General features: G+C 44.6%; 1 protein-coding gene across 5 annotated transcripts; it reads left to right on the forward strand.

The window, feature by feature from the left end:
- Window positions 1-218: 218 nt before the first annotated feature.
- On the forward strand, window positions 219-25455 carry pfkpa (phosphofructokinase, platelet a). Of its 5 annotated transcripts, XM_080489391.1 has the most exons (23): window positions 237-475; window positions 4482-4555; window positions 5245-5322; window positions 5997-6186; window positions 6296-6461; window positions 7745-7789; window positions 7901-8009; window positions 8173-8268; window positions 9288-9380; window positions 12137-12262; window positions 12852-12916; window positions 14449-14518; window positions 15044-15190; window positions 16244-16314; window positions 16871-16958; window positions 18306-18458; window positions 19755-19907; window positions 21223-21387; window positions 22128-22189; window positions 22272-22383; window positions 22524-22623; window positions 23348-23453; window positions 24660-25455. In XM_080489391.1, exons 1-23 carry the CDS (start codon window positions 382-384, stop codon window positions 24814-24816), a joined length of 2520 nt encoding a protein of 839 aa, XP_080345517.1. In that variant the 5' UTR covers window positions 237-381; the 3' UTR covers window positions 24817-25455. The 5 variants fall into 5 exon arrangements, with proteins under 5 accessions (XP_080345513.1, XP_080345517.1, XP_080345515.1 ...); XM_080489387.1 differs by lacking the exon at window positions 18306-18458 and having other exon boundaries at window positions 219-475; XM_080489389.1 differs by lacking the exon at window positions 19755-19907.

Raw genomic sequence — 25455 nt, forward strand, 5'->3', positions numbered from 1 at the left:
AACGACAAATGTTGATACTCCATATTTAAGCCTAATTTATACTCAATACGCAGAGGCTCTGCGTCGGCACGCAAGGTTTCTGCGTCGACGCGACGTGCACAGTGAGAGTTAAATAGATTAACCCGCCTATCATTAAATCTACTTACATTTGATTGGCTTAGAATCGAACGACAGATCCCATACTGTGTTCTGATTGGCTCTCGCCGACGTCAATCACTCTCCCTATGCAGATCAGTGCGGAAAGGGGAGAAGTGGAGAGAGAACAGGGAGGGGGCGTACGATAGTTGCCCTTCATCACTTCGGCACCTTGATTAAAGCCTCGAGCCTCCCTCTCTTTTTGGTTTTTTAATCGAGCTGCTGTGGGATATTAGCTGTGGAAAGATGGCGCAGCCGGACACGAAGAAGATATTCTTTGAGAACCTGTCGGGAGCGGGGAAAGCCATCGCGGTGCTCACGAGCGGAGGAGATGCTCAAGGTAAAAAATAAAAAAAATAGAAAAATAATAACTATCCCTATATAGTTTCACGGATACAAAAGCAGCAGTTGTGTGAGTGTATTCGGGAGAAAACAACACGTCTGGAGGTGTGTGATGCTATAACGGGCGACGTTGTTGCATGTGGAGGGACGTCCGGGGACAGTTGTTCATGTTACAGTACGTTTTTTTTTTGTTTTTTTTACTGTGAGCCCGCCGGTTAGCATCACGTGCTAACAACGTGCTAACCCATCGATCTGGTGGCATCTCAGCCGCGACACATGTCAAGGTCGAACCCGGCTGCAAGGCGTCCTGCTGACACAAGACGGGCCGTGCTGCATCCTGCACGGTCGGCTTGGTGTCTGCGCGTCGCAGCCCAGAGGAGGCTGGAGGTTGTTGTGCGCTGCAGCCGAAGCCCACCGCCTGCATCCTGTGTACGTGATGAGCCGCATACAAGCTCCCAGGCAGCGTCACGGAGGAAACCCTGGTCACGTGCTCACCGGCTCGTCTGCAGATTTGAGAGGAAGGTTCATGAAACACTCCCACTCGCATGCCACCGCACACCGCTGCGTTTCACTGTTAACTCAATGAAATGATTATTTTTTTATTTTTTTTTATCGCATTAGGAATCAGATTATAATCTCAATCCTGAACCGTTTTGTCCAATTTCAGCACCGAATCTACAACATTTTAATCCAGATATCTGATCTTGAGACAAATTAAACTCATGTTAAAGAATGTTTGAATCTATCTAAAGTTAAATGTTAAGACTGACCCCGAATTAGGGTTAAACATGTAGAGATGCAGTAGTTGTTTCATGTTTGGCTTCTGTGTAATGTTCACGTTAATCAGTGATGGTGAATGGGCTAATCTGGGTGGGTTTCAATGGAAATAGGTTGTAAACCATCTGCTGGTTACCTCCGCCAAGGAGGTTATAAAATTTGTCCGTCTGTTAATGAGATATTTCAAAAACTAAGGAGTGGATCTTCGTGAAAGTTGTATTTTGATTAAAGGAAGACCGCATTAACAGACATCAGCAGCTCTTGTTTTAGTGATGGGTAGGTTATAAAACCAAACCTGCTAACCAATGCACAACATTGTCATCCAGGCTATAATATGGAAAAATGTATTTATGGAAGATTCTGTGTTTTGTGATAGCCGTGGTTTCCTGACACATAGCGCCACATGTCAGTGTTCTTAAGCTTCATTGAAAAAGTCCTACAGGAGGCAAATGTCTGCCCCTCTCTGATCCTGGAGGAATGACTCCTATCTTTGGCTGTTTGAAATGACAACTCGCCGAGGGAAAACGCCGGGCTGGCCTCACAGCGAGCCAGTGCGGCTGCAGCATGCATGACAGGAGCTGATCGCCAGTGTCAGAAGGCATTGTGTGTCCTCGGCCTCGGCCTCTCGTTCCATTCTGCAGGAGAAAGTGTCAGTCATGCAGAACGAGGGCCAGCTCGTCTGCTCGGCTGATGACTTCTGAATCCCTCCATGAGAAACCACTGCGTGCGACCATCTCTCCTGCCCTCCGATGTGCCGATTCAGTCTCATCTCTCGTTGGCGTGCGGCTGAACCAGGCTGCTTGTTTCTGGTTATGTAACCAGATAACAAGGGCATGGGGTGCACAACACAGGATAATATTGTTCCTCTCGTTTTGTGGTTCACGTTGAAGAAAACAAATTTTCTGTCTTTCCTTGCTGTTTCGTTCTTGTCTTGATGGCCTAAACCTTTGTGTTGCCTAGTAACCGCTCTGCATGGTTGGCATCAGAGCCGTACTGTTCATTAGAGAAACCCAGTCTTTTCCTCCGTTGTTCAGATCTCTCCCAGTTGGCCAAGATCCTGTCAGCCTGCTGTGGGTGAAGCCTTATCTTTCATCCCCTCTGTGGGTGTTAAAGCCAACCTGACATTGACATTCAAGGCACAGAGCAAAGTCTCACCGGTTTCTAAGTTCACTATAGGAATGAGTGAGAGGCTGGCAGAGCCGGCTGGGAAACCTGTTGACCAAAAATGGCAGTGCTGTGTGGATAAGAGGAGGGTGAAAAAAAAAAAAAAAATCTTGGCTTAAATAACAGACAGAGAAACAGTATAAACACACAGACCGTAGGAAGGATTCGGTGAATTTTAGCTGCTACGGCTCATTTTAAAAAGTCAGTCCCGCTGAAAAGCCGCAGGAAATAACTTTTAGCTTCAAGTGTGTTCAGTCTAAGATCACATTAAAAGTTTGTTTGAACCAGTTGTCAATTCCAGCTTTTTCTTGTTTTCTTTAAAATGAAACGTTGCAAGTAAATAACAATTGCAGAACATGTCAGTTTTCTGATGGGAACACTTTTTGGAGGAGTGGTACGATATTGTGACCAGGTATGAGACGACAGGACTGAAAGCTTTTGTGTGCGTTTCTTATAAATTGTTAATCATGTACAAATTAAACCTGGTTACTTGGCAACGTTTCAAGTGAGAAGGAATCATTTTTGGGGTCTTGTTTCAGAAAAGTTTCATGTTTACACAGCAACATTTTTGAAAAGTGTCTGATTGCAGTGAAACAGCAGACGCATTGAAAACAATGTAGTTTTCATGTTGGACCGCTCGTTGGTGGGCTGTGGTGCGCATGTGCAGTTGTGGTGTTTCGGAAAAGTTGCCTTTCCCCCGTTTCTATGGAGCCGGAGCATTTTCGAAAAGTTCCAGCTTGGGATCTGTTTTTCAAAAAGTTGCGTTTTCAGTGGCTCCGAGCACCATTGAATAAATGGACACCAAAATTGCAACGAAATGGTCATTTCAATGCAAACCTAACATTTTCCAAGTTCTCCTCCTCTCTTTTGATGATTCCTTCGTTCACCATTATCTTTGTACTGAAATGGAACCGAAAATGTAGTTGTTGGAGTACATTCCCTCGGGTTTTCTTGTTTCTGGATGCTCCTGTAAAATGGTGTCAAATGCCTGTTGACTCATCCTGAGCTGAACCGGGTTTGGAGTGAGGATGTTGCATCCATTAGTGGGTGATATATTGGCTTTTTTTTTGGTTTCTGAAAAAGCCAATCAAGTCTGCAACATAACTCTTCCATTACCGGATTTACTGGAAATCTGCAAATGCACAATGAAATCCCGTCCTCACTTCACATTTATTTCATAAAGCAGTTTTTTCTAGTTTGTCACAGCCGTCATTTCCTGAGATACTCACACAAAGTGTAAACAGAGGGAGAACGAAGCCGTGTGAGAGCCTTTCAGGTGAGGATTTCAGCTTCGCTGGAGCTGAACACACTCAGGCCCCGTTACACGGCGGTGAATTGCAGCGACTGTCCGCACAGCTCTATGAAAATGATTTTTTTTTTTTCTTTTTTAAATAGTCAAAAGAAACACAAGTCGGTAAAACACAACATTTTCATGTTGTTGCATTTTAGGTGTCAGTTTCCGTGACAATGGTGCTTGGAGCCACTGAAAACGAAACTTTTATAAAACACTACGATTCTGTCTCCGTGGAAATACAGGAAAAGGCAACTTTTCTGAAACACTGTGACTGCGCATGCGCACCACGGCTGTAGTAAATGTTTATTCTGCACATGGTCAGTATGTGGACAGTAATAACAATGTTTTGCCCCAGAGTGTCATGACTCTGAGTCCATATTCTCCCTTGACTTGGTAGATTTATAGTTGACAGTCACCGTAGTAACAATCCAACTTGGTTGTCCGTCTGTGTACTCTGTGTACTCTGTGTGCACTGTTAATGTTTATAGCATATTTTTAACTGCTGCATGTGTGGTTTCATTACTCGTGGACTGACAAACTACATTGATTTCAGCGTTTCTGTGGAAATGACCCCAGTTTTCAAATCGTTGTCGTGTAAACGTGAAACTTTTCCGAAACAAGAACGATGCGTTTCCACTTGAAATGTTGTCGCGTAAACTTCCCTCCCTGAAGCCATATAGTTTTACCCTGCATGTCACCACGGAGATGTACTGCACCACCGTTTGTCTCACAATCATGATCCAAATCCAAACTGTCCTTTCTTTTCCAGGGATGAACGCCGCTGTCCGTGCCGTGGTTCGAATGGGTTTATACGTCGGCGCAAAAGTTTATTTCATCCGTGAGGTGAGCTCAAACTCTCCTGCCCCTTAGTTTTTCTTTTTCCTGCGATTATCCATCTTCAAGCAAACATTGGTGAACAGACGCCAAACTCGAAGGCTTGCAGCATTGACGGCTGGTAATTTGACACCAGCCTCACGAACCTGCCGACATCAGCTCAACAGCCTTCGCCTCCAAATATTTACTGAATCATGCAGTTAACGAACAAGCAATGGCACCTTCGACTCCAAGTATGGAGGCTCCGATGTTTGTTTTCATGTAGCAGATGTCGGAGGAGCTCTGCGTGCTCATCCTGTGATCCCACCACATCTGTGTGTGTGTGTGTGTGTGTGTGTGTGTGTGTGTGTGTGTGTGTGTGTGTGTGTGTGTGTGTGTGTGTGTGTGTGTGTGTGTGTGTGTGTGTGTGTGTGTGTGTGTGTGTGTGTGTGTGTGTGTGTGTGTGTGTGTGTGTGTGTGTGTGTGTGTGTGTGTGTGTGTGTGTGTGTGTGTTACATAAGTGACTGGAGGCTTTAGCAGATACTTCATATGTGACCCTCCCCAGGAACATTTCAGTGTCACAGTTGATATTAGGTCGAAGTTATCACCCACGACGTGGTGCTGTCTCACTCCAGCCTGATGCTGTTTGGAATGTTGGTTTGCTGAGCCGCTGCCTACATGTACTAAGAAGTTTACTGTTTGTATTTGTTTTGAATCAGGGATATCAAGGTATGGTGGACGGAGGGGAGAACATTAAGGAAGCCACATGGGAAAGTGTCTCCAGCATGCTACAAGTGGTGAGGCACTGTCACAAGCACCATTATGCTCGTTCTTACACAATTACTCAGGCTGATTTATTGTCCCGCTGCATGGACTCTTTCTCTTGTGATTTAAACGTTCGGATTGGATGCAAATGGAGGAAAGTTTGTCTTGTAACTTTACACTGTGACTTTAATTCTGTACATGCAAGCTCATTACAGTCACTTTTTATACAAACAATCTTTTAAAAAAAAATTCGTTTTTATAAAGAAGAGGTTTTGTATGTCAAAGAGTTTAGTAATGTGATTACAGAATCACACAGGAGACGTACTTCTGTATATTTGGATAGTTTTTTGTTTTAGCATCACTTTTCTGGACTAACTTAGTGACTAAATTCAGTTCAGAGTCCACTTGTTTGTATGTTTTAGGTGTTTTGTTTGTTTGTTTTTCTTTTTTTTTCAAATTGCAGGAAGAGGAAGTTGTGAATTTACAGTGTTTGGGTTTACATTCAGCTGTTCAGAACAAGCGGGTCATGTGAAATTCAAAACGAGGCTGTTTTGTGGTTTAAGACGTCGACCCCGAACATCCCAGCACAGTGTGTGTGTTCCTCAGCAGGAGACCCCAACGCCGTGCTGAGCCCACAAAGTTGTAATAATACCGGAGGGAGCTACACGGTCATGTTTTTTTGTTTTTTTTAACTGGTTGTGTCCAGGGCGGGACCGTTATCGGCAGCGCCCGCTGCAAAGAGTTTCGCTCTCACGAGGGCCGCCTGAAGGCCGCCCACAACCTGGTGCAACGCGGCATCACCAACCTGTGTGTGATCGGGGGAGACGGCAGCCTGACGGGGGCGAACCTCTTCAGGGAGGAGTGGAGCGGCCTGCTGAATGAGCTGGTGGAGCAAGGTAACACCAAACACTTTCCCTGAATCGGCAGCTCCCATTGCCGCTCTGTATTGCTGCAACATACAGCCGCACGCGCCAGTTCCACCCCCGATGCTCCCGATGCTTGCAGGTGCGATCGAAGCCGAGTCCGTCCAGAAGTACTCGGCGCTCCACATCGTGGGCATGGTCGGCTCCATCGATAACGACTTCTGTGGAACCGACATGACAATCGGCACCGACTCCGCTCTGCACAGAATCATCGAGGTGGTGGACGCAATCATGACAACTGCACAGAGGTAAAGAGCGTCAAACATTAGTGTCCCTCAACGTGACGGGGTGATGAAATCCAGGTGGTGGAACGTCCACTGATGCCCCGTTTAAACGACACGGTTTCAACTGAAAACGCAGCTTTTCTGCCTTTTTGTTTCGGAAATGTTTCGTGTTTACAAGGCAACATTTTGAAAACTATGTAGTTAGTATTCCAGGACACTAGTGGGTGCTGTTGTGTGTTTTGTTTTTTGTTATGAAATCACACACATGCAACAGAGGACAACACGCTATAAACAGTAACAGTGGAAGAACACAGACATTCATGTGGACAGTTGGATTGTTATTCCAGGTGACTCAACTATAAAACTGCCAAGTCCCAGGAGAATATGGACTGGAAGGCATGACACTATGGAGGCCGCCATTGTTGTTATTGTCCACCTACTCGTGCATGTGCAGAAGAAGAATTTACAACAGCCGTGGGGCGCCAATGCAGCTGCAGCATTACAGAAAAGTCAGACCGTTTACAAACAGTAACGTTTTCCTTCATTTCCATGGAATTCGAGCATTTTAGAAAAGTGGCGCGTTTCCACGGAGACGGACTCAAAGCGTTTTCTAAAAGTTCCACATTTGGAGCCGTTTTCAAAAAGTTGCATTTTCAGTGGTTCCGAGCTCCAGGGATACTCAAAACACAACAAAAGTTTTCCATTTTCACTTGAAAACGTTGCCGCCTCAACGAGGCCTCGCTGTACTAAACGGCATATTTCACCATGTGCATGCATGTGGATGTTTGTGTTGTGGCGCATGTTTAATTAGATGTTCGTGTGTCAGTAATAACCTGTAAATGTCTCCATCTTCACCTCCTCTTAGGCTCTTCTTTGTACTTGTCATGCTGCCAGCTTTTTATTTAGTTTTTTATGAATCTTCTGCACTGTGCCACCTTGGCTGTACAACATTCATAACCCTCTGGAGAACTCCCACATAACAGGAACCGTATAGGGCCTGGATTTCCTGTGACTCTCGACCGAGGGCAGAGAAAATCCAGAGTTGCAGGATGGGATCAGTTTGCACACATACGTATCTAAGTACGTTCCAATAAATCTCATTATGCACACAAAACCCGACATGCACACACATTTCATTTTGCTGCTGTAATATCTCCAGGCGTCCTGCTCCGACGGTAAACACGTTTGTTTAGAGTGTAATTTTACTCCATAGTACAAGTGCTGGTAAACGAGGACGCGTCATGTTACAATTTTCTGTTAAAGCTGCACTCAAATGAAGTCCTACGCCATGTTGTCTTGCCTTTCAGCCACCAGAGGACATTCGTGTTGGAGGTCATGGGAAGACACTGCGGGTAAGAACGTATTAACGTTAACTACATACGGATTCCTCGGGCTGACAGAGAAGAGAGTGTTATCATCCTGATGTGTGTGTGTCTGTGTGTGTGTGTGTGTGTAAATTTCAGCTACCTGGCCTTGGTGAGCGCTCTGGCCTGCGGTGCCGACTGGGTGCTGATCCCTGAAATGCCTCCGGAGGACGGCTGGGAGGACAAGATGTGTCAGAAACTGTCTGCGGTAACACACTCAACGTTTGCCCGCGAAATTGTTCCAGTTGTTTCATGCTGTGTGATGTTAAACTTCACCTGACAGCGGCGGTCTCTCCGCCCTACGTGAGGTGTCCGGTTTCGGTCTCCTGATGTCTCCTTGTGTTGTTTCATGCCACCGTCCTGTGATTCAGACCCGCTCCAGGGGCACAAGGCTCAACATAATCATAGTTGCAGAAGGAGCCATTGACAGGCACGGGAAGCCTATAACCTCTAGTTATGTCAAGGATGTAAGTATCTGGATGTGAGAAGAAAGGGGAAGCCAGAAGCAAGGAGGCCTGACGTGATGGAAGCCAGCCCAGCCCCACCCCACCCCACCCCCCTACCCGAGCCGCGGCCCAGACATTACGCTCTAATCCCGCAATCGTCAATTGTTGATAATAAAAGCAGCGCGCTGCTGATTATAAAGTGTAAACAGACTCGGGTCCCGGGCTGTCGCCGCCGCTCGCGTCACCGCCCCTCCCTGTGCTTCTGAAAGCTCACGTCACAGCCACGGTCTGAGTGTTTCTGTCATGTTGTGTCTCCACCACGCCCCTCTCCGTAGAACCGAGCAGGGATGAAAAGGCTGAATGTCATAATTGTAGCCGAGGGGGCGATTGATCGTAACAACAAAGTCATTACCACTGACTATGTAAAGGATGTAAGTACACGGCTCCTGTACGACCTCTCCCACTGTTACCGCTGCCCTGGTGTGGCTTTTGACTCTGTGCTGTGTTTCTGGAATGCTCTTTCAGGCACACTGGCTAGTTTGGAAAGACAGCTTCTCACCACACTGAAGTGACTCCTGCTCACTCAACCTCACATGCAGACATTTGTTTAAAAAAAACAACCAAAAAAACAAATGTCGTTTCTGTTAAAGTGCGCTGCACATAGTTTCACTTACACGGGGGATTATCGGCTGACTTCCTACTAACTGTTCAACCTCACTTGGAGAGTGTTTGGTTTCCTTTTTTTTTTTTTCCGGGGGAGGTGTATTCTGTTTCATTCAGCAGCCCCTGCCTGAGGTCCTACTGAGAGTCTCCCCACTAACATGACTGAAAACTTAGAATGGCTTGCTTGTGCTTTGCTGTTTCCCCTTTTTCTTCAGCTTGTATATTGTGTGTGTGTGAGTGTGTGCGTGTGTGTGTGTGTGTGTGGTGTATCCGTTAAGCCGTCTTGTGCGTCGGATGAACCTGTATATTTACAGATCGATTCAGATCAGTAGTTTTCCTGTCAGTTCTGCTAAATCCTGTGTGATTTAACTTTCTAGCTTGTAGTGAAATGCTTGGGCTTCGACACTCGAGTGACAATCCTGGGACACGTGCAGAGAGGAGGGACCCCGTCTGCTTTCGACCGCATCCTGGTAGGTCCACCGCCGAGATCCAGAACCGAGCCAGCTCTGTGGTTTCTCCCCGATTTTATTAACTGAAGAGTTTGTCTTTAGGAAAGCCTGCCAAAGCATTACAGTGAAGACTAATTCCCCTCTCGCAGGAGTCTCCACAGTCCTAACACATTCCTCTTGAGTGGGCCAGACTGGTGAAAAAGTGCTATGATAACCTTTAAATTCAAACTTCAAAGTAAGGGCGGGCGATTTGGCCATAAAAAACTAAATCTATGATATTTTGATTTCGATTTTCTTTCCTCAATGCACTTAAACATGACTGCAGACATCAAAGTGCAACTTTATTGCTGTGATTGTCCACAGAGTTAAAATACGTATAAATAAGTAAGTAACAAAAAAGTTAAATTAGAATAATAAAGAAAATGACTACAATTTCAACATAAAACCCATTTTAATGACATTATCTGGTGCCAAATACAGTGAAATATAAAAAACAACAACTTCTCCTGCTGTTGCATTATGGGTGTTTTTACAAACAGCATGGCTTCGAGGAAAACAAACAAATTCTTCACTTCTTCTTTATGTTCACCTTTGTTTTGGTCATTTTCCTGAGTATGGGGCCACTTATCAGCTCTGAGTCTCAATCTAACAATCTGTTATCGGTGTGTTAATGTGGAAGTCCTGAAAGCTGCTGGCTGATATTCTACACCAGACCGAGAGTTAATGTTTCCTTTTAATCTTCCAAAAGAACTCTGGAAACACAGAAACCAACCAACTGTGACGCCGAATATCTGAAGCGCTTCCTTCTTTCCCTCAGATCTTTCTTATCATGTGGGAAATAGTCACATTTGGTGCCACTTTGTGTCATTCGTTTCATCCACGGATGTGAACAGATCTTAAAGACATCAGGACCATTATCTTTTCTGAGTTAAACCATGAAAATGAAAGAATGTGGTTTCATTTTGGGTTGTTGGTTCATAAACTCAACATGCTGTATTTAATTCTCATTTTTCATATGGAAATCAGGGAAAAGGGAAAATTAACAACACGGCATGTATACTTAAAAGAAAAAAAAAAACACATTTTGTGCCACGTTTATTTAGATAAACAACAGAATGGTTCAATCTGAGGTGATACTAGTATTCAATGATTATTAACAGGCATCTTGTTCAGACGCCCGATTGGGTTGCAAACTTTGCAAAACTTTTGAGGACAATTGTTCCAGTTTACACTAAACTAAGAGACTCTGCTGATTAACGTGACGGCGCTGTCGCTTCACAAAATGTCAGCCACACACACACACACACACACACACACACACACACACACACACACACACACACACACACACACACACACACACACACACACACACACACACACACACACACACACACAACACTGGGTGTGTTTACCAAACAAAGTCGTGCTCATTTCATCGTGAATCATTTTCATTTGTTAGATTCGACTTTTAAAGATTCACGTTTCTGTCTTTGCGTCCACACGGTGGCTTGGATCAGATCAACACGGTTGTACTGTTTATAGTATTAATCATATTGTCCGGTCTCGCTCTCAGACGGAGCACATTTTATTACTCACGCGTCAGCACGATGACAATAAAACTCTTATCTGACATGATAAGACGCCGTGCGAGTCGTGAGGCTGAAGAGCACCGTCGGGACGCACATAACATTGTAAAGCTGCAGCACTTAAACTCTCAGCTAAACCGCGCCGGCGGAGGACTCTAGTTTTCCTGAACCAAATTCATGCCTAACTTTGATATGTTCACACATTTAAGCCGCCGTTTCCTCTTTGTTATTTTCAAGAGACGCGGCCCGGCTGCCCAGAACGTTGCCTCTGTAATCCTGTGGCGTCTGAGGAGCCTCAGTTTTTAGGTTAAGCACATTAACAGATTTGCCGCTTAGCACGTGGAACAGCGCGTCACTGCGGCACTCTGAGAAACAAAGACGTTAAACACAACCGGGGGAAACTAAAATATCAGGAGGGAGTAATGAAATATAAGACGTGAATCCAGAAAGCTTTGAGGAACGGAAGAATAAAGTGATAACTAACTAAACAGGAGCTCTTTTCTAATGCCATTTTAGATCATTAAAAAGCCTTGAAATAATCTTAATTTATAGATTTAATATATAAAAACATACAGGGGAGAAGCCTGAAAGTTTATATTTTCAGTGAAACCTTTTGACCATCAGGCCAGAGGACTTGCAGCTTGGAACACGGCCACAGCGATAAACTGGATCTCATGGATTTTATTGCGACTTAAAATTTTGGTGTAATTCATTAATAATTGTGATTAAAGTGTGGAAAAAGTGAACGGCTGCAGCAGAAGTGGAGGTTAAAACTCCGTTTTAGGACGTCACTTATTGTGAGTAAATCGAATTTAAATGATTTATTAATCGCAGAGAGAAATTCTTTAAATTGGGATTTTAATGCAAAAACCACAAGACTCAAATTTCAAACTATATACTGGGGCAGGGGTGTCAAACATAAGGCCCGCGGACCAAAACCGGCCCTCGAGAGGCTCCGGTCCAGTCCCACCAAACCACCAATTTCATCCATCCAGCGCCAGAGGAGAAATACTTCATATTACTTGTCGACCTTGAGACAGAGTGTGTGTTTGTGCACTGGGAGAGTTTCATTATGGTTCATCCTCTCACACTTCTTTGAAGAAACATTTAAGAATCGCGGATGTCGTGGCAATCAGCATCTTTTTCTGGTTTTGAAAAAGTCATGGAAGTGTGTGTGTGTGTGTACAGGCCAGCCGTATGGGCGTGGAGGCCGTCCTCGCCCTGCTGGAGACCACAGCCAACACTCCGGCCTGCGTCGTCTCCCTGAGCGGCAACCAGTCGGTGCGCCTCCCTCTGATGGAGTGTGTGCAGATGGTGAGTGCTGCAACTCGTGCTGGAAACCATCCAGGACCACTGCGCGTACACACACACACACACACACACACACACACACACACACACACACACACACACACACACACACACACACACACACACACACACACACACACACACACACACACACACACACACACACACACACACACACGAATGTGTAAAATGCAGATTGAACCCAGCTAATGATGACAAACAGCACACAGGCAATTGGCCTTGGAGAGGCACTAATGTCCACGAGAGAGTTGTATTGTTTGAGAGGCAGTCCAGACTGGTTAATGATCATCTGAAGCGTCGGTGAAGGCTGCCAATACCATGATGTAAGAGGAGTCCCATCGCCATGGAAACAAAGTACAAAGGAGCTCTGTCCTTGCCTGTGGGAAGATCTCGAATATTTCCAAGGCAGCCGGTGATATCACGACTCCGTCTTCACTCCATCCCGCCACAGCTGACAGATTGTTCTCACAATAAAACCCGTTCACTCGCCGCAGTACCTTCGTGAATGACACAGCTTTATGACGTTTCTCTGTAAATACAGCATGAGTAATTTGTAACTTGTTGTCGTTAGACTCAAGAGGTGCAGAAGGCCATGGACCAGAAATGCTTTGAGGAAGCGGTGAAGCTCCGTGGCAGGTACGAGCTCAGTTTCGTAGGGAAGTAGATCACTGTGCTACTTCAGTTTACACCCTCTCGGTTACAGGCAGTACTCACATTAATAAAATCTGACTCTTCACTCTTGTTTTAAAGATTCCACAGTAGTAAATATGAAGGAATGAGATGTTTTGTTCACCTGTACCACCACCTGCCACCACGTTCAGCAGGTTTCAAAGTCACTTTTGTGCTTCAGTAGCATCGTTCATCTTTTTTTAGTTTGCTGTTTCAAGAGTTAAGCTCTATTTGATGTAGGAATATAAATCCCTGTTGATGGAGTGAACTAATTGTTGAAAGACTTTGGGAAAATTTAGCAAATCCTGAAGGTTTTTAGCTCCAAAACCCGACAATCTTATGTGTCTGACCTCATTTCAAGTAGTGGATAGCGGTCCTTCAACAACTACATCAAGTAAATACTATCAAACAAAACATTAAAAGAAATATTCCCCGAGTTAGTCTGGATCTAAAGTATTGGGATCTTGTCATAGAAATTAAAGGATAAGCACCAATAAGCCCAAGATCGTTCAAAATGGTGTATTTTTATAGAAACCCTGTGCTCCTTTTAGGAACAGTGGGGTTAATGAAGTATAAATAAGCTCCGAGCTTCAGCCTCTTCCTTTTCTTGGTTGTTTGAAATGAACAGTATTTTGTTGTACTGCGGTTATTTTGTTACTTTGTAGTTTTATGTGTTGAAGAATAAAGGAAAAATAAACCGTTCAAGTCGGTGGTTGAATTAGAAAGGATGACGAGGACTATATAAAAAGAAAACGCAACAAAACAAGACGCTGATCCACTGCAGGTGGTCAGTGTGGATTTCACATGTCACAGATATTTCAGTATTTGGAATCAATTACTTCTCTTTACTTAAGATTTTCGTTTACTTCCCAATATCTAATTTCACATAAATCGAAGTACAATCCACACCATCTAATCTACTTTTCTGCAAACATTTAGATCTAATATTCAAACCTTTCCATCTGATTTTGTTCTTAGGAAATCCTCCTTTTGTTTCCAAACTATTCACTCAAAGTATAATTTTCACTGATTCAGTTTGTTTGCAGGTAAACCGGATCTAAAGTCTGTTATGGATGATGCAAATCAAAGCAGTTAGAAGTTGATAAAAGTACTTTGACATGAGTACTTAATTCAACTGCAGTAATTTTACATATAATTGTGTTTGATTGCATCAATGTAAAAGTAATTTTCCTTGAGTCAAATATTCATCACTGCTCGTTTTGCTGTTCGTACTGTGACTTATTAGTTTTTATTCCTCGTCTAAGTGGCTTTTTTTTTCTGTCTCTGGAGGAATACTGTCAAAAAGCTTCTTAGCTCACGTGAGAAAAAAGCTTCAGTTGGCAGATCCTTGATCTTTTATCAAAAAAAAAAAACCAAAAACAAAAGCACTTTATTTTCCCGTATATCAGAAGTTGCACCTTCTCCAGTTTTGTTAACGCTTCCCTTTTGGTCTCCAGTGTGTCGATGCCGAAGTGACCCCCTCCACTGTTTGATTGCAGGAGCTTTGAAAACAACCTGAAGACGTACAAGCTGCTGGCTCACCGCAAACCCGAGTCCGAGCTGCCGGTCGTAAGTTATCTCCTTGACGGCGACGCTGCCGTCGTCTTTGTTTAGTCACCCTGAACTCCGGACCGTTCGGCGGTCGTGATGCCAACACAGATCACACACTGATTATAGATCCCCGCCGGACCTGTGGTTCGAAATAAACAGGTGCATCACAGTGGCAATCATGATTACTAAGCAGCAGCGACCAATAAGGCCGCAGTGGTTTCACCTTATTTACCTGCGATCATCTGGAGCCCAGGTGCTTCAGGGTTGATCTGCCAAACGCTGATATCACATGACACCTACCAACCTACTCCTCCAACCTCCCCTCCACTGAGTGATGACCTGTTCAACCCGGCCAGGAGAGGCTGCACAGCAGGCACCTCGCTCGCCTCAGGTTACACCCCCCCTCATACACACACACACACACACACCTTTAGTAATGACCTCTATAACCCCCGGCATGTCGCCGAGAGCCCGCCAGCAAAAAGAAATTGCTCCACGTTGTGGAATTGATTAAGCAGCTCTGTGTGATTTATCTTCCATCAGAGCAACTTCAACGTGGCCGTGTTGAACGTGGGAGCGCCTGCGGCGGGCATGAACGCCGCCGTCCGGTCAGCCGTCAGGGTGGGCATCTCCGAGGGCCACAAGATGTTCGCGGTCAGCGACGGGTTCGAGGGCTTCTACAAAGGACAGGTGAGCTTAATTGGCAAACTGCAGCAGAGGAAACCTATTTATTCACACTGGCTTTTAATACTCAGTAATATGGTGACATTTTATTTTATTTTGATTTATTCTATTTCAATAGATTTAATTAAATGTTGTTTTATTCTATTGTTGATATCCTGTATGTGTCTTTACTCTTGTTCTCTTTTAATTCCTTTGTTCATACATGCCACTGTTATATATATATATACTCAGTATACCCTCTTCACTCACTCTCCATGTGGGAAATTAAAACAAACCTTCACAATCGCGTCTCATCTGAACTCGATGCATTAATAACACGATCCAGCAGATGGCAGCAGAACATGCTCCCAAACGCTGAAGTATTGAAGGAGATTTCTCTGAGAGCTCCTTCTCATCGTATCAAGGAGTAAAACACAAAAGTTTCGAATGCAGAATGAAAGCAGCTCCACCAGTGCGATCTTTAACCGAGCCTGTTGTGACCTGTAATCAGAGACTTTCCCTTTTCTCCTTTTCATGACCGGTGGAACTGGTTTCACGCCTTTGCCTTTGTCCTCGTCTGACCTTTTCCCAGTTAGAAAAAATGGAATCCACCTCGGTCCAGGTTTTGGATCACTGCTCGGTGCTCAAAAGGAGCCATCGGTCCATTTATCTTCATCAGAATGTCTCGGGTATCGGCGGTTAGTGAAACACCTCCGTGTGAGATCCGGTCGGCCTGAAATCAGACTGTGCCAACTGACCCCGAGAAGATTAGAGCGGAGGGAGTAATGGATTTCTGTAACTCAGAGCTCGAGGGGGCTGCACACCTCGCTGTGTTCTCACCGGAGGAGCGAGTCCACTTTATATAAAAAAGACTGTCGGGCAGATTAACTCCGCTTTGCCCAGCGTCTGCAGCGAAGCCTCAGGAGGATGTGGCAGGGAAATGTTGAATCACCAGCGAGTCGGAGGCGAGCACATGCAAATTAAGTGTTTTGTTGAGACCCTCGACTTCCGCTCCAGTCCAACAGAGATCATGAAATGTGGTGATTTTCTTTAATTAAAAAGCGGTTGTCTTCTTTTCAGATTAAGGAGATTAAATGGGCAGATGTTGGCGGCTGGACGGGACAAGGTGGCTCCCTGTTGGGGACCAAAAGGTAAATAAAGGATCATTATATTCTATAATGTTACATTAACCCTTCGGGCTCTGAAGGTCTTTCTTTTTTACCTTCATGTTTCACTATTTAATGCTGTTGGACTTGAATGTTTGGTGTCTTTATTGTCAGCACAACCTCACGTATTATTTATTCATTTTGACATACTGGACCAAATATAATAATATATGTTTAGAGACAAGAGCATGCTTCTTTTCTAAGTTTCACAACTTGGAAAACGTATTCAATTAGTTGATTTCACAAACCAATGCACACAATTCTAAAAATAACTTGCATACAGTCGTATCGTCACACTTTTCATGTTTTACTATTTAAAGCCGTTACCACTTGAATGTTTGGTATCTTTTTTCCCAGCACAACCTCACCTACGTGATTCTAGAATGATTTATTCATTTGGACATTAAACATACGAACCCTAAAATTGCAGTAATAATACAAAATACGAGCGGGTGAAGTATAGATTTCTATATTGGCAGCCCCCAAAAACAGTTCCAAGTTGGATGTAATCTCACCCTCGTTTGTATTTTCCCTCCCCCAGAACGCTTCCTGCGAAGCACGTTGACAAAATTGCCGAGCAGATGCGAAAGCACAATATAAATGCACTGCTTGTGATCGGTGGATTCGAGGTACGTTTCCATCTCTCCTCGCTCCTCTCTGAGCATGTCACACTTTTGCTAATGACTTCTTCTTAACTTGTAGACGTTGATAAATACTCACACAGCTACGAAATAACTCTGTACGCCCGTATTATTCACGTAAATGTGACAATATGCAGTGTTGATCTTTTTCCATTAGCCTTATCCCGTTACATATCAGCACACCAACTGTATGGTTTCATCCATGGTTGTATTCATACTCATGCTTTAAAGACTAAAACTGAAACAGTAGAGCAACAATTGGAAGCATTGAGGGGATTTAGTACAGCCTCTTTAAAATAGATGGCTTTGAATTATTTAAAAGGTCCTATATTCTCATTTATTCTTTGTTTTAAAGTCTACAGGCCGTAAAGACTCACTTAGATTCTCAAAACACTCAGGAAGGTGAAAGCATTTCCCTCTGGGATTAATAAAGTCAGGCTACCAGATAAACCGTGGAAAGGGAAACGTGTAGCTTTAGCATGTTAATGTCAATTATTAATGTGTTCATAAATTAGAGGTCCAGACAAATTAAAAATGGAAGTAATAAGGACAACTTAAAGCTTTCCCAGTAGAGATGCACCGATCCCAGTATGAGGCCGAGTCGCTCAGTCGAAAATACAAGATTAAAGTTCAACTCATTTAAAGACCTTTAAACGTGAGAAACATGATGAGTCAGGATTCGTGAAAAGACAATGCATCGTTTGTATTATTCTCCTCTTCTCATTGTCAGAGCTCTGTCCGAGAGACGCTTTGAATAATATTGTTGACTGAATGAATTGTGAAAGGATCGGCACATCAGATTTTAAAAAAACAGTGTATTGACACCAATATAACTCAGACACTGAAATAATTATTATTATTATTTAATTTTTTTTTTACTCGTTTTACACAGAAATACTTTCAAACTTTACGACAAAAGGCATAGAAATGTCAAATATTGGACCTTTTAAATAAAAAGTGGCCACCGGTAAATAAAATCAAACCATTAGTACGATTCGATTTGGAAACCAGGAACATCTTCTTCTTTCCAGCCATTTCACGCACTCCCACTTAGACGCTCACCAGCTTCGTTTTTGGTTTTTTTACCTGTGACGTATGCAAGAAAATGAGTTTTCCTCCGGATGTGTGCGACGTGTGTGGAGTGGTACCTGTCTGTTTCGCTGCTGTCCGTTGTGATAGACCTGGCTCCTCCCCTTGGCACCCTTTCACTTTATGTCTTTCACCTTCTCTTGTTGGCAAGTAGCACCAATCCACCTTTGAATAGACAGACTTTAGAGATGGACCTGTCCGAACCCCCCCCCCACAGACTCTAAAGCCCTTGGCTCTGCCCTGCAGGCCTTCCTGTCACTGCTGGAATTGTTAACGGCTCGCGGGAAATATGACGAGTTCTGTGTGCCCATGGTCATGGTCCCAGCCACTGTCTCCAACAATGTGCCGGGCTCAGACCTCAGCATTGGCGCCGACACGGCTCTGAACGCCATCACTACTGTAAGTGATGGGGCCTGCTGGCGAGAATAGACGGGACGCCGCACGAACACACAAACGCCGACCCGCCGTGCGAGCAGGTCGGCCAATCCACACCAGAGGGAAGAAGGAGCCGCACACTCGGACCCCGTTTACGCGACAACGGTTTCAAGTGAAAACGGAAAGAACATTCCGTTTACACGACGGTAGTCGGAGCCACTGAAAATTTGGAAAGTGGCTCTCAAGGTGGAGCTTTCTGTAAATGCTCCGTCTCCGTGGAAACGGCAGAAAATTCAGTTCAATTCAACTTTATTTATATAACCACCAAACATAGTCAACATAGCAACTTTTCTGAAACGCTGCCGCTGCGCATGCTCAGTAGTCGCTAACTACTTAGGTTTCAGCGTTTCTGCCGTTTCCGTTTAAACAGACTTTGTTTTCAAAACTCAAATCCTTTCTAAAGCAAAAACGATGCATTTTCACTTGAAACGTTGTCGTGTGAACGGGGGCCTCAGTCTTTTCACCAGTCTGACTGGGGATAATTTGGGAGAAATTCTATTTGCGACGGCGACATACCGTCAACCCCGTCTGGCACCGAGCTTCATTCAAACCTTAGAAAATCAGTCCAGACAGCCTGAGTCACACCTGCACTGCCAGACCTGACTGGTAAAGTAGCGCCGGTCCGTTCCCCGCCAGGTAAGTAATCCAGTGACAACATGGAGGCATGCTGTGAGGTGCACAAGTGTCGTCTGCCGCCATGTTTGCTCTGCCTGCCCTCCCCTTCTCCCGACTTCGTGTGTTTGTGCACCCCCCCCCCACACACACACACACACACACACACACACATTTCATCCAGAGTGGTTTACAGCATGCGGGTGTTGCTTTGTGGTGTACTTAATGATACACTGACGGCCTGCAGGAGGCGACAAACAGAGCCTGTCCATCATCATCATCTTCTTCACCTCCTCCTGATCTCAGTCAGAGGTGCTTGTCCCACCTGCCACAGCAGACATGGCTGCCGTGTCACTGCACTGAGCTCGCAGAGCCTTTCCTTCAGTTCTTCTTCTCTGCTCCACGTGCCTCTTTGCTTTCTTCTCCTCCTCCTCCTCCTCCTCCTCCACTCATACTCCCATCCACCCATCCTCTCTGCCAAAGGGAAGCCACAGCCGCTATCACACGGAAAGAGCCGGAATGGCAGGATACGCTCATGCCCGCCGAGAGAGAGAGTCACGCCGCGTCTCCCTCTCTCTCTCTCTCGGCGGCAGCCCCTCCCCCTTTTCACTGTGGCTCTAACGCCTTCTCTCCATACTGCCGCTTCAGGCGTTAGAGTGTCTGCTGCAGCTGTATGACGCTCGCGCTACCTTTGAGGAGTTTTGCATCCCGATGTGTATGCTGCCTGCCACCATAAGTAACAATGTACCGGGCACAGATCTAAGTATCGGGGCAGACACGGCCCTCAATGCCATCGTGGAGGTAAGGCAGTCGAACCGCCGCCATCTGTTTGTGTTTAGGATGCTTGTACTGAAAGGATGAAAATGACACATGATGTTCAGTGTTAATCGATATATGTGAAGAGTTTTTAAAAAAAACAAAAAAACAATGTCCTGTTTTGTAATGCCGCTTTGGCGCAATCATAGACGAGAAGGTGACCTCACACGGAGCACCAATACCGCCACATGAAGTCAAATATAATTGGTTTTACATCCCCGATCCATTTGGTACAATTCCTGTAAATGTTTTCTTTTTCTACTTTGAGGGAAAAGTTTATATTTTTCCCCACATAACATAAATCTCAGCCACAATGTCAATCCACTCATTTATGGTGGCTGGTTCTATTTTTAAACCACTTCCTCGTAATGCACTTCTTACTGGCTGCCAGTAGTACAGCTAGAAGTAGTTTCTTTTGTCTTTGTTGTGTAAAACAATAAATCTCCCAAATTCATTGGTGTAAATATCCCATTTAAATTTCAAACTAAGACTTTTTTAGTTGTTTTTTTTTAAGTGTTTGGGGATCTCTTTTCACTAAGGATTACCGTATTACCTGGACTCAGCTGGAATTTGACCTCAGGCCACTCAAACTCTAAACTTTACCAATAAGTTAGCAATAATAGTAGGAATTACTACGAGTTCCATTTTTGCAGAAACTTGTTCATGATAATGTGAAATAAAACAAGATTTGAAGGGTGTAGGGATAACCATCATTTAGTTTCATTTTAGTTAAGTGTCCAGGAATCGATTTGAATGTTGCTAAAAACAGATTAGTTATTGTGTTAAAAACAAACCTGATACACTTAAGTTAAGTCAAAGTGACTGAGCCACTATTTCTGGTTCATTAAGTCGCTGATTAAAACCACATCAAATGATCCTCTCTGTCTGTAAAACACGGAGGGATGAAACACAAGATCGGTACGAAACTATATATGTTAAAAAAAACAACAAAAAAAACCACGTCCAAAATGTTCACATTGGATTTCTTAATAGTTTCGCCATTCGATGTGCTCCGTCATCCTTTGCAGAACTCCAGTCTGTCTGGTGAAAAAACAGCATTTAGACTGAATCTGACTTGCCTGTTTTGCACTCCACTAAAGTGGCATGTCGTCGTTTCTCCAGTTGTAATGTCTCGTGTTAACAGTATGTGACCGCGCGCAGTTTTTGCTGGCTCGGCACTTTAATGTTTTTTTTTTTTAACGCGAGCTCAGTATGTGGGACACGAACACAGTTGAATCATTCAGCTGGTGTTCGACCCGCCGCGGTGACCCTGACTCTGTCAGCCTTTCGCTCCCGTCAGACATGCGACCGCATCAAGCAGTCGGCCAGCGGGACCAAGAGGCGCGTCTTCATCATCGAGACCATGGGGGGCTACTGTGGCTACCTGGCCACGGTGGGGGGTCTGGCCGCAGGGGCCGACGCCGCCTACATCTACGAGGAGTCTTTTGACATCAGAGATCTGCAGGTAGCACAAACGCAGCATCACATTTTCGGTCCTGTGACGTCTTTTATTTTGGACCCGAAGAGACAGATTGAACTCCACAATTATACATTTATGTATTACATTTTATATTTTTTTATACATTCCTTTTGGGGTTTTTTTCTGCCTAATTTTGTATTATGGTCCTGGAAGGTTGATACTAAAAATAAACCCAGTGCCAAACAGCAAGAACAGTAGGACATCATCTCTGATAACAAGAATAATAAACACATAAGAACAGAATAATTAAATAAAATGGCAGGAATAATGAAAATAATAATATAACCAGCATATAGGCAAGAATATGCAGCCTGTGTTTCAAACTCAAACACACAGATATTCATCTGCGCAGCTTTACTTATGTGTCCACCCGGTCATGTAATCCATGTCCTGACCTCTTACCCAAAACTTAATCCTCACTGCACGGCCGTGTTTACATGACAACAATTCAACGTGAGTCATCTGGAGATCTTTGGAGAAAATACACATTTACTTCTCGAATTGTCTCTTTATTTTTACTTTACATGTTGTATCGTAATATAATGAGAAATAAAGTAGGGAAATATGTCATTGAAGCTTTTTAATGAACTTAAAGAAACAGAATAGTTTTTCTCTGACCAGAGAAGTGACAGAATTTATGCTCATATTTTCTTCCACCTTTAACAAAACAAAACAGTGCCACCTGGTGGTCAACACCTGACACATGTATTTTCTTCTTCTAACAGGCCAACGTTGAACATCTGACAGAGAAAATGAAGACCAGCATTCAGAGAGGACTGGTCCTCAGGTAACGTCTCTCTCCAGCTGCACGCGGAGGTCGTGTCTCCGGCCGTCGGCGTTTGTGCCGTAAACTCTGCGTCTGTGTGTAGGAACGAGAACTCCAACGAGAACTACACCACAGACTTCATCTACCAGCTGTACACCGAGGAAGGGAAGGGAGTGTTTGACTGCAGGAAGAACGTGCTGGGTCACATGCAGCAGGTAATCCCAGGCCCCTCCTCCGCCCGCAGGACGATTTAACACACTCAATATCATAAATATGCACGTTCCCGCCTCCTGTGGTGGATTTCGGGTTCGTGTGTCGTGAGATGAAACTGTGAAGATGGTTCCTTTTTGAATAGGGAGGAGCGCCGTCTCCTTTCGATCGTAACTTCGGGACCAAGATCTCGGCCAAGGCCATGCAGTGGATCTCCAAGAAGCTGGTAGAGACGTTCAGACAAGGTGAGGTTCATGTCACCCCCCCCCCACCCCCCCCTCCCGCGTGCCCGTTAGCGGGCTGCCGTGTGGTAGTGGGTGTTCCCTCCCTACAGAGGCGTGGTGGTCGTGAAGCAGATCTGTCATGGAGTCACTGCGGCCGACATTTTGGTGCTGGAGTCGCCTCCCCCTCAGAGGAAATGAATCATTGATCACTCTTAGCCATCAGCGTAACCGTTAAAAGAGGGTTTTTACTTCACACTTGGGGTGATAGTAATACAAGTTTGTAGCCTTCAGACACGTGCAGTGTTTGTTTCAATGAAAGTGAAAACTCCTCTTTTGTGTTTTATGTCTTATTTCTCTTACACTTGGATGACTTAAGACGAAGGTAATCCTTTTTATTCCTTCCATGCTGGCTCCATGACCATCTCCATCCCTATGATTTAGCTCCATTTCCCCGTGTGTCTCCGTCACTGCCGTTTCATGTCCTCGACACACACAGGCTCATGTGGGCCTGCCGTCCATTGTGCATGAGGAGTTCACCACATGCGCCTGTGCGTCCGCAGCGCTTCGTGTAGCTTTGAGTTGCTTCGTAGCAGTGTGTGTATCGTCCTCACCCCCTCCGCGACATCCTCACCCATCATCATCATCATCATCCTCTCTCAAATACACACACACACACCCTCCGTTTGTCATCTGTGTGTGTCTGGAGGTGTTTCCTCCTCTGACTGCCGCGTCGTTTCCCCATCAGGCCGAGTGTTCGCTAACTCGGAGGACACCTGCTGCCTGCTGGGCATGCGCCGCCGGGCGCTCATCTTCCAGCCCGTCGTGAGTCTCAAGGACGAGACCGACTTTATGTACGTTTCCTAAACACTCGAATCGAATCTCACAGACTTTTAGCAACAATGCAGCCTGATTCTGAATGTCATTTTTAATTTCTACAGCATGTCGATACGAGACGAATGGAAAACTGGTTGAGTTCCTATAAAACAGACGTGTCAAACACGTTTTAGTTCAGGGGCCACATACGATCCATCATCATCTTAAGTGAGCCGTATTGGTAACGTAGTGCCATAATAACCTGTAAATTTATCCGTTAAAGTTTTTCTTTGTTGTGGCCATGAGTATATGTGATGAAAAATGTCTATATGTTGACAAAACCAAATGTTTACTTCAGAAAATGACTACAATCTCAACATATAGCTTATTTTAATAAAAATAAAATACTGTGAAACGTTGGAGAAAAAAAACAACTTCTCGAGCATGATGCTTATTTGTACAAACTCACGGTGACAAGCTCGGCTCTGAGGCCAGTTTGGTAGCAACGAGGCAGCGATGTGAAGAAACTAACATTTCAAATTAGAAACATTAAAGAATATCATAGTACGTAATGCGATAGTGATGAACACAGCGTGCAGTAGCAGCACATGAGCGTCTCGGAAGAAGGCTTTAATTTACTCCAGTTATTATTTTCCGTTTAAGGTTTAAAAAGTTATGACGCACAGTTAAAGTAAAATACACAAATTTGATCTGTACCGTGTGAACGGTGGTAATGTAGAAAAGTTTGGCCATGTTTTATTTTCTCACCACAAAATCTATACGTGAGGTTTCAGTTTCAGACTGTTCACAGTACAAACCTGGTATAGAAGGTAGAAAAGCTACGAAACAAAGAGAAATGTTTTTGTTTTTTCTTTGATTCAGACATATTTAAGTGTTTTCCACGTATATCAATGAAGAAAATGCTCAGATTACATCCTGAACATGACAACAGTCCAGCACACATTCACACTAATGAGCGAGTTAAGAGTCATCAAATAACTTCACAAATTGTTCAGATCATGCAGAACATTTTTTTATTTTATCATTTAAAACTCTCTTATCATAATATTAGTTGCCAACCAGATCTTAATCAGATCTTCTATTTCCCCGAGATCCAGATGCCGTCTGATCGTTTTTCTCCTTCTCAGCCGTTCGATGTCTGGCTGCGGTGGAACATTTGTGATTAAACGGAACATGTTGGCACAGACTGAAGGGTTTTCTGAGTGTTTCTCATGCGTCTCCAGTCACAGGATCCCCAAGGAGCAGTGGTGGCTGAAGCTCCGTCCTCTGATGAAGATCCTGGCCAAGTACAAGACGAGCTACGACGTCTCCGACTCCGGGCAGCTGGAGCACGTCGTGCACAACCGGCCCAAAGAGTCGGACGCCTCGGTAGCCATGTAACCCGGCACGCCGCCGCCGCCGCCTCCTCCTCCTCCGTGTGTAAGGGCAGTCCGTGTGTTGTAAAGAACTCCAGTAACAACGCGTCAGTGCGGCCACACGCCTCCTTCATTCCCCGTCGTCTCGTCCTCGGTGTCTCTCCGTTCACAATCGGTTTCCCGCACACACACACACACACACACACACACACACACACACCGCTGTCCTGCCACGCATCTGTGTGTCCACGTCGTTAATGTACGTTTTTAGCATTCTGCCGTTTATTTTTGAAATTGCACTTTCCCCCCCCGTGTGCGGATGCTTTCGACGGGCCGGGATCGCGGCGCAGCCCAGACGCAGCCGAGACGCCGGATCCGCAGTCAAACCCAGTCCGTGTCTGCCGAGAACAAGTGTTCAGCGTATTTATGTGAGACTGATGCAATACAAGGTTCTCCTCTCCTGCTGCTAGTCGAGGGAACTGCGTCCCGCGCTCTACACTGAAACTAATATTTATCTTTTTAACATTGTTTATTTTTTGCTTGTAAACATGGATATATTATTAACTTGTCGGCAGTGCTGTCTGTCATATTGCACCAAGTTAGACGTGTACGAGAATCATGTTTCCCACCAAATAAACTCCCACTCGAGAGGTGTACCCCATCA

This window comes from Lipophrys pholis, assembly GCF_963383615.2.
Source record: "Lipophrys pholis genome assembly, chromosome: 20".
NCBI classification, from domain to species: Eukaryota; Metazoa; Chordata; class Actinopteri; order Blenniiformes; family Blenniidae; genus Lipophrys; species Lipophrys pholis.